The sequence below is a fragment of the Vanellus vanellus genome (genome assembly GCF_965231255.1).
Source record: "Vanellus vanellus genome assembly, chromosome: 2".
NCBI classification, from domain to species: Eukaryota; Metazoa; Chordata; class Aves; order Charadriiformes; family Charadriidae; genus Vanellus; species Vanellus vanellus.
The window spans coordinates 157,308,052-157,324,590 of NC_138906.1; the positions used below are offsets into that span (position 1 = coordinate 157,308,052).

General features: G+C 43.3%; 1 protein-coding gene across 2 annotated transcripts; it reads left to right on the forward strand.

Annotated features, from left to right (window-relative positions):
- The first annotated feature begins 48 nt into the window (after positions 1-48).
- Positions 49-14,817, forward strand: NTAQ1 (N-terminal glutamine amidase 1). Of its 2 annotated transcripts, XM_082480068.1 has the most exons (6): positions 49-157; positions 482-581; positions 1,077-1,127; positions 3,153-3,301; positions 3,637-3,761; positions 14,517-14,817. In XM_082480068.1, the coding sequence occupies exons 1-6, from the start codon at positions 84-86 to the stop codon at positions 14,648-14,650; spliced, it is 633 nt and encodes a 210-aa protein (XP_082336194.1). In that variant the 5' UTR covers positions 49-83; the 3' UTR covers positions 14,651-14,817. The 2 variants fall into 2 exon arrangements, with proteins under 2 accessions (XP_082336194.1, XP_082336195.1); XM_082480069.1 differs by lacking the exon at positions 49-157 and having other exon boundaries at positions 581-652.
- The last annotated feature ends 1,722 nt before the right edge of the window (positions 14,818-16,539 follow it).

Here is a 16,539-nt window from a genome sequence, read left to right on the forward strand (position 1 = left end):
GTAGCCGGTGGCTCCCGCCGCGCCCCGCACTTCCTGCGCCGCCCTCACGCAACCCCCCCCCCCCGCCACCGCTGAGGGCGGCCATGGCGCGGCCGGCGGCCGCCTACGAGACGGCGGTACCGCCCCGCCCCGCCTGCGCTTACACCAGCTGCTACTGGTAAGGGCCGCCGGTGGCCGGGGGCGGTGCGCGGGGCGGGCGGGCGGGAGGGAGGAAGGAAGGGAGGGGGCCGTGAGGCGTTGAGGCGGGTGCCCCCCCCCCCCTCGCCCCGTGAGGCGAGAGTCGTGAGCGATACTGGCGCGTTGTGCCAGGCCGTGCCCCGGCTGGGAGGTTATCTGACCCAGGTGTGTGACCCGCAGCGCCTCAGGCCGCGAGTGGAGTTCACATCGGGCGGCTTTCGGCGGGCAGCGCCCCTCGGCTCCCTTCTGCCCGCTAGAAATGAAGTTGAGGAGGGGGGGAATAAACAATTCTTGTGTTTTGCAGCGAAGAAAACGTTTGGAAACTTTGTGACTACATCAGGAGTCAGGATCAATATCCTTTAGAAGAATTTTATGCTGTTTTCATATCCAATGATAGGAGGATGGTGAGTCAATGAGATGTGATCTGAATGCAGCTATGGATGGATTCAGACCTTCGAACCACAGCCCAGCGTGGGTGAGACCTGGTCCCAGGCCTTTAGACTTAAGTGAGACATGAGCCAAAACCCTTTTGTAGCTCACTGTGGCTCAGAGGCGTGCAAACCACACCACCTGAGGTCTTTCAGTTATCTGATGCGTTGAGGACCGTGGGAAAGGGGCACGATATTCCTGGGAGCTGTGGAGGAATTCTCCCCTGTAATCTGTCAGTTTAGGAAAATGATTATATTATACGGTCAGACTAGAATCTCCAACTTCATGCTCCTGGAAAATGGAGAAAATTTTCTGACTAAGGAAAATTTTCTGACTAAGGAAAACTGCAGCACAGATGTAAGTTGATAACATGGATAGGTTAGCAAAGAACTAACCAATTAACCCAAAATTAATCTGTATTAATCTGAAAGGTTTTGTTCACTTCAGATTTATTCACATGTAACTTTCAGATTCCACTCTGGAAGCAGAAATCAGGACACGGAGATGAGCCTGTTGTCTGGGTAAGGCATTCTGTTCTCTCTCAGTAATTTCAAGTGTGTGCTTCTGTAGTCGATAGCTGCAGGATCAGCTGAGGGCGGTGTCAGCCACCTTCACTGTGGCAAACTGTCCCATCTGAACATCAGGAAACATGTTTTTACTGTGAGGGTGACAGAGCACTGGAACAGGTTGCCCAGAGAGGTTGTGACATCTCCATCCTTGGACATATTCAGAAGCTGCCTGGATACGGTCCTGGTCAGCTGTCTCTAGGTGCCCCTGCTTGAGCAGAGAGGTTGGACTAAATTACCTCCAGAGGTCCCTTCCAACCTCAACCATTCTATAGTTCTGTATTAGTAGTTATTCTTTTACAGCAGATTTATAAAGAGCCTACATTTGGTGCTCCTTTTTACCATTCATAGTAAATTAACAGTGAGACAGTCAGTAAAATCTACAGGTGAAAAACTGTAACATTGGTAAGAGTACATAAAAGATTTGTGAAAATTACTATCTGGATATTGTTGAGGCTACTAGCTTTGTAGAATTTTAAGTAGATGGCTGTACTTGTTAGAATTACATGGATGAAAATACACATGTAGGCCTGACAGGATAGAAAACTACAAGCAATGTATGCATTCAGGTGTCATCAATTAAACTGACCCATAAATGGTGGCTTTGGTGTGTCATTTAATCAATTAATTAATTCAGCAATTGCCACTACAGAGTTTCTTTCAAATATGTATCATTACAGTTCTTTCAGTTATCTGGCATGGAAAAAACTCTTATTTCTTGGGTCAATTTCTGTCTTTGAAATTCTGCAAAATAATCTGCAAACTTTTGAAATTTTGTGATTTCCGATTAATTCATTCTCTCCCAAAATCTCGGTGTATTTATAGTACAAAAAAGGTTTGGCTTAAAGAGATCCAAGTATTACGAAGATGATCTTAAAAGGAATAGGAGAGTCAGGAAAGGCCACCACAGAATGTGGATTTCCCATAAAAAAATAATGGATTGAAAGGTGTTTTAACTTTGATGTTTCAGTGGATGGTAGGATGTGAAAAGCTTGTAGTTAATTTTTCTTATACTCTGTAACAGATTATTCTAGTACACAGTTGTATATGTATCTTGGTCTGGCAAAATAGCTTGCCCAAGATATTTTTCATTCCAGTCCCTTTATGGTTTCATTTGATATTGAAAGTGTCAAAAGTCAGTACTTCAGACTCTTTTTGTGAGTGGATTTAATGTAAGCTTTAGTAAGCTGTTAACAGCTACCTTCAATTTAATTTTGGAAAACAGCAGTGTACATACCTGACACCTAACATAAGTAACTGCAGTGTCTCCAAATCTCCACCACACTTACGTTTCTTACAAGTTAAAGGTTAAAAGTGCAACTCATAATCTGAGTGTCAAGACAAAATAGTTACCCTGAAAAAGTGCGATATAGTAGCCATAGTTTTTTTTTCCCCAGCTTCAAGAGCTACTACAGGAATTCATCTAACTCCTGCGGTCCTCTTGATCCTAGTTGTGCGCTGCTTTTTCAGTGGCATGCTGTTTTTTCAGGTGCTTCTGGCAGCTAAACACTCGGCACTCAAATTCACAGACAGCATTACTGCAACAGGTACAACATTTATTAGAAGAGATCACTAGATAATTTTAATGTTAAGCTATTATATATTGTTGTGAGCTTTTATTTAGGACTGGGTCTAAGACAAAAATGCTTATCCCGGTCAACTTTTGTGTTTTGGTGTGGAACATGAAAGAGATTTGCTGTTTTCTTAGGAGTAGTGTACACTAGTTTAGCTGTCCAGGCTTACAACAAAGGAGACTATAGAGGAATGGGGAGGATACCAAAGTTTCTTGAAAGGCACGATGGGCAAGACAGGTGTTAGGAAATCTCTCTCCTGGTGCCAGAAATGTTACAGGCTTAATACTTAAAGATTTAAAGAAGGGATCTGTAGCTTCTGCTTTTAGGAAGATTATTTTTTTTTTTTTTACTCCCTTTGCCGATTTCTCATTAACAGATGTTTAATGGCAACTACCCTTCTTCCTAGGACTACCATGTTATTCTACTTCATGTTTCCAGTGGGGAGCAGAACTTCATTTATGATCTTGACACAGTGTTGCCGTTTCCCTGTCCTTTTGACATGTACAGTGTGGAGGCCTTTAGGCTGGATGACAGCCTTCATCCAGAATTTCACAGGTGATGCCACAAAATAGAAAGACCATGAATGTTTCATGAAATCAAAGCTGAAGTTCTCTTTGTGAATGCATAGCACCACAGGTGGTTTTTTTGCTATACTCCAGTAAAATAAATGCACTGTGTTATTTTTCTGAAGTTCTTTACCTTAATCACCAAAAGCCCTTTTCTTTCCTACTGTAGCTTCTTGTTAACTAGTTAACTGCTTGGCACAATGTTGCTGGTTTATGTATTTAATGAAATTAATGCTTCTTGATGGGAGGAATGGACTCTTGTTGAGTGACTAGTGCAGTATTGTATACATGCATCTTTTGATACAATTTTGCATTATTACTTAGGAAAATCAGAATGATTCGAGCAGATTTGTACTTGAAGACATTTGCTTCAGACAGATCTCACATGAAAGATGCAAATGGGAAATGGCAGAAACCTCCTCCTTCATACCCTTGCATTGAAACTGCAGGTAAGCTGCCAGAGCTCCTTTTTCCTTCTTACAGTGTTGAATGACACAGTCCAAGATGCCCACAAGAAATAAATATGCTTCCATAATGTGCATCCAAAAGCACATCCAGCTAGCTTATTGTTTCATATGGAAAAAAATAGGGCTTTGAAGCATTTGGCACTTCCTTTTCCAAACATGTAAAAATCTAGCATGCCTCCTGGCATTTACCGTTATCAAACATTAATTACTGTCTTCATAAACTGAGCAAAGAATGAGGGGTAAGTAACAGTTCCTTGCTGTAACAAGAGAACAGAAACAAAGAGGCCAAATAACTTGCCTAGGGGTCACAAAGTGAATTTTTAACACGCTGATTATACCACACTTTAGCTGGCAGGTCCCATCCTGCAAGAGCAGGTTATTTTGACAGGAGGAAGTTTTCAGGCTCTGCTCTGCATGCTGGGTTTGCCTGCACGAGATGTTTGAGGTTTCTCTACCAGGTGAATGGACCTGCGGGCACTTTAAGGCAAACTGGCGAGTCAGCAAATTTTTCCCCAAGCCCCTTAAGCCTCTTTTAAGTAATAGTCAGATAATAGCCTCTGAGCCAAGCAGAGAGAGAAATAAAGACTTGCCATCCCTTCTATTCTGTAGAGCTGCTTAAAACATTCTTATCACACAACACTTCAGCTTATTGTAATCATGTGTTTGGCAAGCTGGCTAACGTTTGCCACGTGTTTGTTCTCTCATTTTCTTCCCAGATGGAGAAAAGCATGTTGAAGTTTTGCTTTGAAAGAGTTTTCATGTTATTGCTCTGCATGTTTGGTTTTGTTGCTTTTTGAATAATGCATTATTGCTATGTGTTTATGATAGAGAAGGCGGGGTCATGTTTTGGTTTTGGGTCCAAGTTGTGGTTTTAAGTTGCTGGGAAGTTAATTCTCAGTCTTTGCTTTGGCTTCTAAGGAAGCGTGGTGTTTCAAACTAGAGTAGAAATGGATTATGAATGTAGGCAGGAGCACAGATACAGTCTTCGTTGTGAAGCTGTAGGTGTTTTCTAGACAATCCAGGTTATGAAGCACCTTAAATTCTATGTCTTGGTCCTTATCTCCAGTAAAGTTTTATACAAAGGTAGTGTGGCCAGTAGAGAATGCGTGAACTGCTATACGTGGTTCACTGTTAGCTGGAGCCTCCTAGGTGCTGAGGACTTTTTGCCTGTGGAAACCTTATTGTTGTGATAGTTGACAGCTAATGAAAATGTGAGGAATACAGATCAGGCCAGACCAGGAAGGTGAAAAAATTCTACTCGAGTAGAAAAGATTACTTGTGGATAGTAAGTTACAGAATGACTCAATTGCAGATGTGTACGTGTACCTCCAGCTTTGGTGAATGACTTCATAGCTGCAAACCCTGTAACTCTCCCTTTCTCTCTTGCATGGCTAACCTTTACCTCACTGATAAGCAGCAGCCACATGGGCTCAAACCAACCTCTTGGTGATCTCAGTAGACGGTGAACTCCTCTTATGCTTTATTTCATTACTCTGCACCTTGCCACGCTGAAAGGAAAATCCATACATCATCCAGTCCAACATCTCAAAACAGGTATTCCTTAGGGCTCTGGAAAGTCTAGTCTTGAACGCCTCCAGGGATGGAGATTCCACTGCCTTTCTGGCGAATCTGTAAAATCTTTCTGGGGAATATTTGACCACTTTCATGGTATGAAAAAAAGAAAATACTAGGATTTTTTTTTTTATGTATACAGAATTTCCCATGTTCCAACTTTTTTTTTTTTTTTTTTTTTCTTCTTGTCCTGTAGCCAGGCTCCTCCAGGAAAGCTCTGGCTCCATCTTCTTTGTGTCCTCTGATCAGGTACATGTAGACAGCAGTAAGGTCTCCCATTCATCTTCTCTGAGACTGAGCAGGCCTGTCCTTGAATATCATGATTTCCTACCCCAAACAACTTGATGTTCCTCTTCTGGGCTGTCTCCAGTATGTCAGTGTTCTGGGGTTTTTTTGTACTGAGGAGCCCCAAACTGGACACAGTATTCCAGCTCTGTGCTCATGCACTCTGGTCCCCTGTCAGTTGGCTGAAACTGGGTTGCACCCCCTGAAGGTGGAAGGTCATTCACTACATAGCTTCAAGATATGGGTCAGAACAAGAATAGATTGTATCGGATCTAGGATGTCTAGTTCAAGTTGTCTTTCATTCAGTTCCAGTTTCTTCAGCTTTATTTTTTGTCTTCCCTGTATTCAGTTGAGATATCTTTTAATGATGCGTGCTTCAATGTGTGCAATGCTGTAAGTCAGTGAAGAGTCTGGGTTTAACTGTTGTGGAAAAAGCATATGGTTCTAACTTTTAGCAGAGTCTAATCTGTGCTTCAGTGATGCAGTTCTGTAGATGAGCACGTGTTCTGCAGGCCAACATGCAGGTTTAGAAAACATTGCTGTCAACAAGTGGAACTGGTAATTCTCTTCCTTTAGAGACTAGTAATGTCTCAGCAGTTTTATCAGGCATAAAAATGCCTTATTTTAAACTTGATGGAAAACCGGGTGGCAGACCTTTTGTTATCATAAAAGAGCCTGGTGTATTAATGTTCATGTTCATGCCAAATTCCATTGCAGATAACTGTTTTCTCCCTGTCGTTTGACTTAGATAGAGTACTCTGCTTTCTATGTTAATTTGTGTTTGCACAAGATTAAAATGCTTACATATTTCATGTTACAGGTGACTCCAATTTAATGGCTGACATAATTGACCACATATTGTTTTAGTATCAATTTATTTGTGAGGCATGTTTAGATCAGAGCATTATTATTATGTATTATTTTGCTGTCATTTACAGTAGCCAAATTCCTAAGCTCTTGAGAAGATGATTACAAAAGCATACAAGTTTTTTATATTACTTCTGTTTGCTATATGTCTTTTTTGATGTTAAATGTTTGAAGGCTGAAAAAAAATACAATAAAAATGTATCAGTTTTTTTTTTTTTTTTCAAATGTACGAGCATTGTGCTGTTAAAGAAATGTGCCCATAAACTCTTGGTATTTCAAGATAATCAGCACTTCAGTACTATTGTGTTGATACATTTTGCGATGTGTTAAATCATATTAGTTACCTTTACATACACTGCTTTTCTTATGCCACTTGGTTTTAAAGCTTTTAATAAAACTAAAAAGGCAAGAATGTTTGCTCTTGGTACTAAAATATTGCCTCTTTCAGAGCGGAGCAGCTGTTAAGCCTGAATATAACACTTTGGAAAAGGAAATTCTGTAGTATCTAAGTCAGACGTAAGCTAAATAGAATCATAGAATGGTTTAGGTTGGAAGGGACCTTGAAGATCACCTAGTTCCACCTCCCCTGCCATGGGCAGGGACACCTCCCACTAGACCAGGTTGCTCAATGTAATTATCCATTGTGGAGCTAGGACAGGGTACTGGGACCAGTAATCCTTTGTTTTATGAAATATATCAGGAAATGCTTAGTGACCATGAAAATTCCTTTTGGAATTGAATCGAGGAATCTCTATCAGTAACAAATTAAGTGGGGGTTTTTCCTACTACTAACTCAAAAGGAATAATTCTTAAACTGTATTTGTGCTGCTCATGGGGTTGCAAAATAAACCTTCTAAAATAAGCTTATCTTGAGTCATAAATTCCAGTCCATGCTTAAAAAAATTGAAGTGGAACTAGGTAGGATAGTATAAAATAGTAGGAACTATTTTTTTTTAAAAAACCCAACAACTTAGTATTATTTTTTTAAAAAACAAACAACCCCAAACCAACCAACTAAACAAAAAAACCCTCAAACTGCTGAATATCTCATCAGCACTCACATGCTAAGCATTAGCATTTTGCAACTAGCTCTGCTCTAGCTTGTTTCCCAGAGCTAAGCCTCTGTGTTTCTTATTGGTGTTGCTCTGGCATCTGTTCTGCTCTGCTGCCGTGTGTCCCAGGAGAAGCTGGCGGACCTAACTGGGTGCACAGTACTGCAGCAAATTCCCCTGGTCCCACCTGGTTGCCAGTGGCCTCTGTTGAAATAAAACAGGGGCCAGTCTGGTATTTTGTTCAAATAATGAAAATGAAGGAGGTGTGATTGAGTGCGCAGATTCATCGCTCTAGGACCGGCAAGCCCAGCCTGGGGTTTTCTCTTAAGTCTTCTCTCCACAAATTAATGAGGTCTGATTCTGCTGTTTATGAGTCCTCATGAGATCAGTCCTCCTTACTGCAAGCCTGTGTAATATGCAGCTTGCATAGGGAATTTTAAAATTACTCAAAACAGATAGCCTTATGGCTTATATACTAGTGTTAGCATCAGCTCTAACACTGAAAAACAGTGGTTTGAATTTCAGTTCTCCCTAGGTCTTTGGTAGCACACTGGCAGGATTGACTTGTAAAGGCTTTTTGTTCTTTTTATTAAAATCCCTGGTAGTCAAATAATGGGCTTTTATTTGTTTTGTTTGTTTGGTTGGTTTTGGTTTTGAAGAGTGTGAGTAGGACAGCTGAGAAATTCTGGGTGCACTGTGTATGACACATCTATGTAACAGACAAGCTGCTAGACAGAGGCCAGGCAGATGTCTGCAGTTTCTTTCTGTATCTCCTCTCTGAGGTGGTGGCAGGATCCTTGTGAAACCAAAAAGGAAGGCACTGATATGGATATAAGTTGCTCATATGCATTTTATGGGAACCTCCTGTTCCTCTCATTTGAGAATAAAACTCCAGTCTATCAAGTTAGGTCTCTATTTCATGAGCTTTTGTGGCAGTAAAGAATCAAGTGAGGATAGAGGCAATAAAGGTACAGCTAAGGACAGGAATATTTAAATTCCATGAGTAGCATATTGAAATTACACTGCTTTCTATGAAAGATAATTTAAAGGTGATGAGGTTTGTTTTGCACTGAGACAGAGCAGGATGATTTGCACAGTCAGTTGTGTCTCCTCTGTGGGGACAGCACGCTCCAGCTGAGTGTGGTAACAGCCTTTCCAACTCTGCCTGCAAAAACACTTCTTTCTCTGGGATCTGGAGAGAACTGTAGGCACCTACACAAGCCTGTGAAGAGCCCAACTTTCTAAGTATGTTGGGTGCCCCCAGGGTTAGGCAGGAGCAGAGCTGATCTTGGAGGCTTTGTTTCAGATTTGCTCACTTCCAGCAGCCCTTTGGTGGCTGTCATTATGCAGAATTAGTCCAAGGTCTGTGAGCAAGCTGAAGCTTGGGTGAAACATTCTTTTCTAACTACTGTTGGCAGAAGCCACGATTATCATGGCTAACAATGCCATCTGATAGTGCATGGCCTTTTATTTCGTCCCTGCTTGAGGCAAATGTGTCAGTCTTGATTAAAAAATAAACTTATGCAAGAATCCCAGAATCCACCAGCTACGTCTCATTGATAGCATGTGTATTATAAAGTGGGTTTGGTCAAAGAGAAAGATTAGCTCTGAGCATGCACAAATGCAAGTTAGTATAATAGCTGTAGCACCTGAGGATGACTGCAGGTGTAATGTAAATCCAAAAAAAAAAAAAAAAAAAAAAATTCTGCTGCTCTTGACCTTGTATAAATGTTATGTAAAGTATGCTTCTCCTTGCTTTTGTGGAGAAATCCTCTTTGTTTGTCAACTGTAGCATCCAGATGTCTCTTTCTTAATTTCTGCTGTTTGTCACTCTTCATTTGCTTCGGGAAGAGGACTTAGTGGTGTTCTTGTGTGTTTTGCTGAGCTGTGTCCTAAAGCTGTAAGGGCTAACTTAACATGCATGGCATTCAGATACAGCACATGAGTAAGAAGAGCAACATAGAGAGATTATCTCCTGAACTGAATAAAACAGGAGAGGTCTCACTATGTTTTTTTTTCTATGGATAGAATCATAGAATGGTTTGGGTTAGAAGGGACCTTAAAGATCCTCTAGTTCCAACCCCCCTGCCATGGGCAGGGACACCTTCCACTGGACCAGGTTGCTCAAAGCCCCATCCAGCCTGGCCTGGAACACTTCCAGGGATTGGGCAGCCTGTTCCATTGTGTCACCACCCTCACAGTAAAGAATTTCTTCCTAATATCTAATCTAAATCTACCCTCTTCCAGTTTAAAACTATTACCCCTTGACTTATTGCTATGCTCCCTGATAAAGAGTCACTCCCGGTCTTTCCTGTAGGCCCCCTTTATATACTGGAAGGGGCTATAAGGTGACCCTGGAGCCTTCTCTTCTTCAGGCTGAACAACCCTAACTCTTTTAGCCTGTCTTCACAGGAGAGGTGCTCCAGTCCTCTGATCATCTTCGTGGCCCTCCTCTGGATTTGTCCCAACAGGTCCATGTCCTTCTTCTGTTGTGGCCCCCAGAGCTGGATGGAGTACTCCAGATGGGGTCTCATGAGAGCAGAGCAGAGGAGCAGAATCAGCTCCCTTGACCTGCTGGCCATGCTTCTTTAGATGCAGCCCATGGTTGGCTTTCTGGGCTTTGAGTGCACATTGTCAAGTCACATTGAACTTCTCATCCACCAGCACCCCCAAATCCTTCTCCTCAGGGCTGCTCTCAATCCATTCTTTATGCTTGGGGTTGCCCCAACCCAGGTGCAGGACCTTGCACTTGGCCTTGTTGAATTTCATGAGGTTTGCACAGCCCCACCTCTTGAGCCTGTCCAGGTCCCTCTGGATTGCATCCCTTCCCTCCAGTGTGTCGACTGCTCCGTACAGATCGGTGTTGTCAGCAAACTTGCTGAGGGTGTGCTCGATCTCGCTGTTCATGTGGCCAACAAAGATGTTGAACTGCACTGGTCCCAGTATCGACTCCTGACGAATGCCACTCGTCACTGCTTGCCCCTTGGACATTGAACCATTGACCGCAGCTCTTGAAGTGCAACCATCCAGCCACTTCCTTTTCCACCAAGTGGTCCATCAAATCCATCTCTCCAATTTAGAGACAAGGATGTCATGCAGGACGGTGTCAAATGCACAAGTCCAAGTAGATGACGTCAGTTGCTCTTCCCTTATCCACCAATGTTGTAACCCTGTTGGAGAAGGCCACCAGATTTGTCAGGTACAATTTGCCTTTAGTGAAGTCACGTTGGCTGTCACTGATCACCTCCTTATTTTCCATGTGCCTTAGCATAGTTTCCAGGAGGATCTGCTTCATGATCTTGCCAGGGACAGAGGCGAGACTGACCAGCCTGTAGTTCCCTGGGTCTTCCTTTTTTCCCCCTTTTTCATAATGGGGCTAATGTTTCCACTTTTCCAGTCAGTGGGAACTTTACCAGACTGCCACAACTTCTCAAATATGATGAATAGTGGCTTGGCAACTTCATTCACCAGTTCCCTCAGGACCTGTGGATGCATCTCATGAGGTCCCATGGATTTGTGCACCTTCAGGTTCTTTAGGTGGTCTCAGACCTGGTCTTCTCCTACAGTGGGTGGTGCCTCGTTCTCCCAGTCCCCGCCTTTGCCTTCTGTGACTCGAGCAGTGTGGCTAGAGCACTTGCAGGCGAAGAGTGGGGCAAAAAAGTTATGAGTATCTCAGACTTATCCATATCCTGGGTAATCAGGTCTCCCGTTTCCTTCTCGAGAAGGCCCACATTTTCCCTAGTCTTCCTTTTATCACTGACATACCTGTAGAAGCTTTTCTTGTTGCCTTTGACATTCCTGGCCAGATTTATCTCTGTCTGGGCTTTAGCTTTCCTAACCTGATCCCTGGCTGCTTGGATAATTTTTCTGTATGCTGCCTAGGCCACCTGTCCTTGCTTCCACCCTCTGTAGGCTTCCTTTTTCTGTTCAGGAGCTCCTTGTTCATCCATGCAGGCCTCCTGGTGTTCTTGCCTGACTTCTTTGTTGGGATGCATCGCTCCTGAGCTTGGAGGAGGTGATCCTTGAATATCAACCAGCTTTCTTGGGCCCCTCTTCCTTCCAGGGCTTTATCCCATGGTACTCTGCCAAGCAGATCCATGAAGAGGCCAAAGTCTGTTCTCCTGAAGTCCAGGGTAGTGAGCTTGCTGTGCACCTTCCTCACTGCCCTAAGGATCTTGAACTCCACCATCTCATGGTCACTGCAGCCAAAGCTGCCCTTGAGCTTCATGTTCCCCACCAGCTCCTTGTTGCTGAGAACAAGGTCCAGCATGGCACCTCTTCTTGTTGCCTCCTTTATCATTTGGAGAAGGAAGTTATCATCAACGCATTCCAGGAACCTCCTCTGGATTGCTTATGCCTTACTCTCCAACAGGTACAGGGTGGTTGATGTCCCCCATGAGGACCAGGGCTTGTGAACATGAGGCTACTTCTGTCTGTCTATAGAGGGCCTCATCTGCTCGGTGTTCCCAGTCGGGTAGTAGTCCTGTAGCAGACCCCAACTGTAATGTCACCTGTCCCTGCCCTCCCTTTAATCCTGACCCATAAGCTCTCAGTTGGCTCCTCATCCATCCCCAGGCAGAACTCCATGCACTCCAGCTGATCACTGACATAGAGGGTGACACCCCCTCCTTGTCTCCCCTGCCTTCCTGCCTGTCCTTCCTGAAGTGCCAGTATCCTTCCATTCCAACACTGCAATCACAGGAGCCATCTCGCCACATATCCGTGATGCCAGTAAGATCATAGCCCTGCAGGCATGCGCATGTCTCTTAACTCCTCTTGCTCTCATACTGCTTCAGTGCCATCTACTGACCAGTTCTTAGACCACCCGCTCTTCACTTCCGTTCCTGTTTGCTTTGTTAAAACATTTTTTCCTTTCATTAAACTTCTCTGGTAGACTGTGTTATGCTGGAAAACAGGCTTCCCAGTTTACCAGCAAGCAAGGGCTGTTATCCGCTACTAACTGTTCTTGAGCTACAACAGCAAATTGCTTGGCTTGTGCTATTTTAAATTTCCCCGTAGTCAGGCAGAAATTGGCCCTGTTCTGCCAGACTCACTTCAGCAGGAGGAGGATGCTTGGCTGGACGTAAGGATTTTCAAGGTGCAGAGCCCGAACAGGAAAAGAATTAGGGGCCGATCCTCCGAAGTAGTGAGAGCTGGGATTAGGCAAATCACCGAGTTGTGCCGTGGTGTAGATGTGGTGCAAACAGAGGGCTTTGAGGGCTGATTATGGCTGGAACTGCTGAGTCTGGGATTCCCAAACATCGTCTTCCCTTCCTCACTTACACTGTCCATAATGGTAAGCCTAATTACACAAGTTTTTTGCAGCTGAGGCAAATTCCATCCTATGGATTTTATAATCCATTCATTAAAGCCTACTCTTGTTTGGTTCTTAATCCTTAAATGCGCACATGAATCAACCATGTTAAATAGTTAAATACAGTGGGAAAGCTCTAACAGTAAATCCAGTGGTTCTCTCACTCTGTTCTTTAAACGCATTCTCTTCCAGTTTTCTTTTAATGGGTATTTAAAAAGATTATTTGTGCAGATTGTTAGTGAGAACATAAAACAACAAGCCCACGGATGTTTGTAGTCAGAGCTGAATAGGCTGAGGAATTGGAAACCTCTGATCTGGTTCTGAGTCAGCAAAGCTTGTACCAGGCCAGCTCCAGAAAAAGGATGTATAAGGCACCTAAACACAAAACTGCACACCAGCACTTTCTGCTGAGCTCTCTGGGATCCACACACAGGACAGAATAATTTCTTCTTCTCCTGCAGGTGTCAGAGCAGATCAAATTCCTGCCAAAGAGCAGTCATGGTTACTTTTCTCTTGCAACCATGGCAGTTAACTTTTTCCTGCTCTGACTTCATTCAGTGGTTCAGGAATAAAAAAGGGTTTGCCTCTGGCCTAGGTTTGAGCCCTTCTTCACCTGAGCATCCCTCTAGGCTATGGCTGGGTTACGTCAGACGTTTCCTCCACATTTCCTCCACTCTGCGTATTCCGGCCTTGCAGTGGGCCAGGGTACAGCAAGGACAAAGTTCAGAGCTGGAGGGAAAGCAAACACAGAGCAAACACTGTAATCTGTGGAGTAACAATTTGTGGGTTTGCCAAGGGGCTAATCGCTTCTGAGAGACACTAAGCAACTTCCAGTTCTGACTGCTGCTCTGATCCCGTTCCTCTGCAGTCAGTGCAAAAGCTGACTCAGTTGGTGTTGGTTCAGAACTTAATGGGGGAATAATATCTCCCCAGCTTTTGAGTAATCAGATTGGTGTGAATGCAGGAAGACGGCAAACACCTATTGCATTGCAGTTCGCTGTGTTTGTTCTTATTTGCACTCAGATCATCGAGATCAAGTCCAACTGTAAACCTAACACTGCCAAGTCCACCACTGAACCATGTCCCTAAGCACCACATCTACACACTACACATCTTTTAAATACCTCCAGGGATGGTGACTCAACCACTTCCCTGGGCAGCCAATGTTTGATAATCCTTTTGGGGTTTTGGTAATTTATACCTTTAGTGACTTTCAGGGACAGGCCATGCATTTATATGAATGTGGTGAGTCTGGTAAGCAAAGTGAGTTTGTGAACTACATTTCACAGAATGGCAGGGGTTGGATGGGACCTTTGGAGAGTGCTCTGTCACCCTCAGAGTAAAGAAGTTTTGCCTCATGTTCAGATGGAATTTCCTGTGTTCCAGTTTGTACCCGTTGCCCCTTTTCCTGTCACTGGGCACTGCTGAAAAGAGTCTGGCCCCAACCTCTTGACACCCGCTCTTTAGATATTTATAAGCATTGATGAGATCCCCTCTCAGTCTTCTCTTCTCCAGGCTAAACAGACCCAGGTGTCTCAGCCTTCAGTTCAAAGAGGGTTTTTTGAGTGTTTTCTTGATAGATGAATACCTGTGCTACAGAAGCTGCATCAGGAACTTAAATATTTCCCTTCTCTGATCCTTTTTTAGACTCCAAGATGAACTTGGATGATTTCATCAGTATGAATCCCAAAGTGGGATGGGGCTCGGTGTTCCCCCTTCCGGACTTTGTGCATCGATTTGGCAGACAGACTGATTACAGCTATTCTTTGGAAAGACAGTGAAGTGAACAAAGTTCTCCCTGCTTCTGTTTTGAGTGGGTGTGTTTTGTTTTGCTGCTCTTACATTGTATTTATGGTTTACATTTCTTTACATGGAATAAGTACTTGGGCAAATAGAATACCCAGTCAGAAATATCATGAACTGAATAAAAACTTTTATTTTGATTATTAAAGAATGAACCTGGTTTTTAATATGTCAAATCAAAGGCAGACGTCCCACCGTGAGCTTATTACTTTTCCATCTACTGTGCCCAAATTGAAAAGAGCATTTACATGCTCTAACAAAAGCTTTTGGAAAAATATATGCATAACATACTGAACAATGTAGTTTAAATTGTTAAATGTCACCACATTTTAGAAATGAGATATGTTATATTTTCTTTATGTTATGATTTCTGTCACTTATATAAACATGTTGCATCATGTTAGTTTAGTCACTAACTTTATCAATTATTACGCTTATTTAGCAGAAGCCTAAAGGCCAGACCCACAAAGGGAACATAGATGTAGTAGTACAGTCTTGAACTCCCAAGCACTATGTAAAACCAGGTAAGTATCTAGGTTTCTGTGCTGCACAAGGGGAGAATTAAATGCCTGCTATTTCAGTTAAACTGTTCTAGTGCTACGGTTGCTGGAAGATGCAGTTGCTTTTCCTTCTTAGCTGGCTGCACATTCTCACCTGCCCCTGTGTGCTTGTACTTGGCATTTGTCTGGCCCCATGGTAATCCAGGGTAGGAAGCTAAACCAACAGAAAGCAAAGAGGTTTTTTTCTGCCTCTTAGCTCCTTGAACTGCCTTGCCATGAGGTCAGACAGCTGCTCTTGCTGGTATAAGGAAATCAGCAGGAACATATGGTTGGGGGGAAGGGAATGAGAAAGCCTCCCCCACACAGGGTCGCTTCCTGCTGAATTTCCTTGGTGGTGATATCAAGCTGTGTCCTTGCAGGGGAACCCAGGAAAGCCATCGTTTTGGTTGGAGGTTTAGAGCAAAGTGTCCCACGACTTAGAAGAGTGCCCTAAACATGGGATTACAGAAATAGGCAAAGATTGGGTATTTAATTCTCTGGTTTTGGATGTGTTCTACTTTACATACTAGCTTATTATAGAATCACAGACTGGTAGAATAGTTCAGGTTAGAAGGGTCAGGCGGTCTCTAGTCCAATCTCCTGTTCAAATCAGGTCAGACAGGCTGCTCAGGGCTTTATCCAGTCAGGTCTTGGAAACCTACTGGGACTGAGACTACAATAAACGTTTGTGATGTATTTCAGTCTTGGTGAAGAAAAGCATGGTAATGCTTTTAAGTATTAAAGGATCATTTTATTTGTAAGTACAGAGAAAATATAAAAACTTCAAATATATTTAGATGTATGTTACTGTTATATCGGTGTACTGTTAGATACATATTCTATTACTGTATCTCACATCAGTTCCAGAGAATTTACTCAGCATGTAGCAGAGACAGACCATTGAGTGACTGTGGGATTGATTCACTTCATCTAGACAACTCTTTTTCTGTGTCATAAGGGCTGGCTGAATGTAGGAACTTACACTTTCTGTTGACAGATGCAGCACAGCTGCTTGGCTATGCACATAGGCTGCAACGAGACAGATTCCTTGGGTGCCAGCATGGACTGCGGACAGGAGGCCAGTTGTCAGGGTACTCATCTGTGGAGTGGGAGAGTTGATCTGTAGTTTCTGTTGCTGAACCAGCAGCTTCACCAGAAGAGATTGAGATGATGGAACTCGGGACTCCTGATAAACTGGTGCTCAGAGCTCTCCCGAGAGCGGGCAGCTGTAGATTTAACCAGATACACCTATGTAAAAGGTCTGATTTATTGGTGTTTGGATGAAATGACAGCTTTTTCTGCATGGCGCTGATGTGGCAGGCATGCTT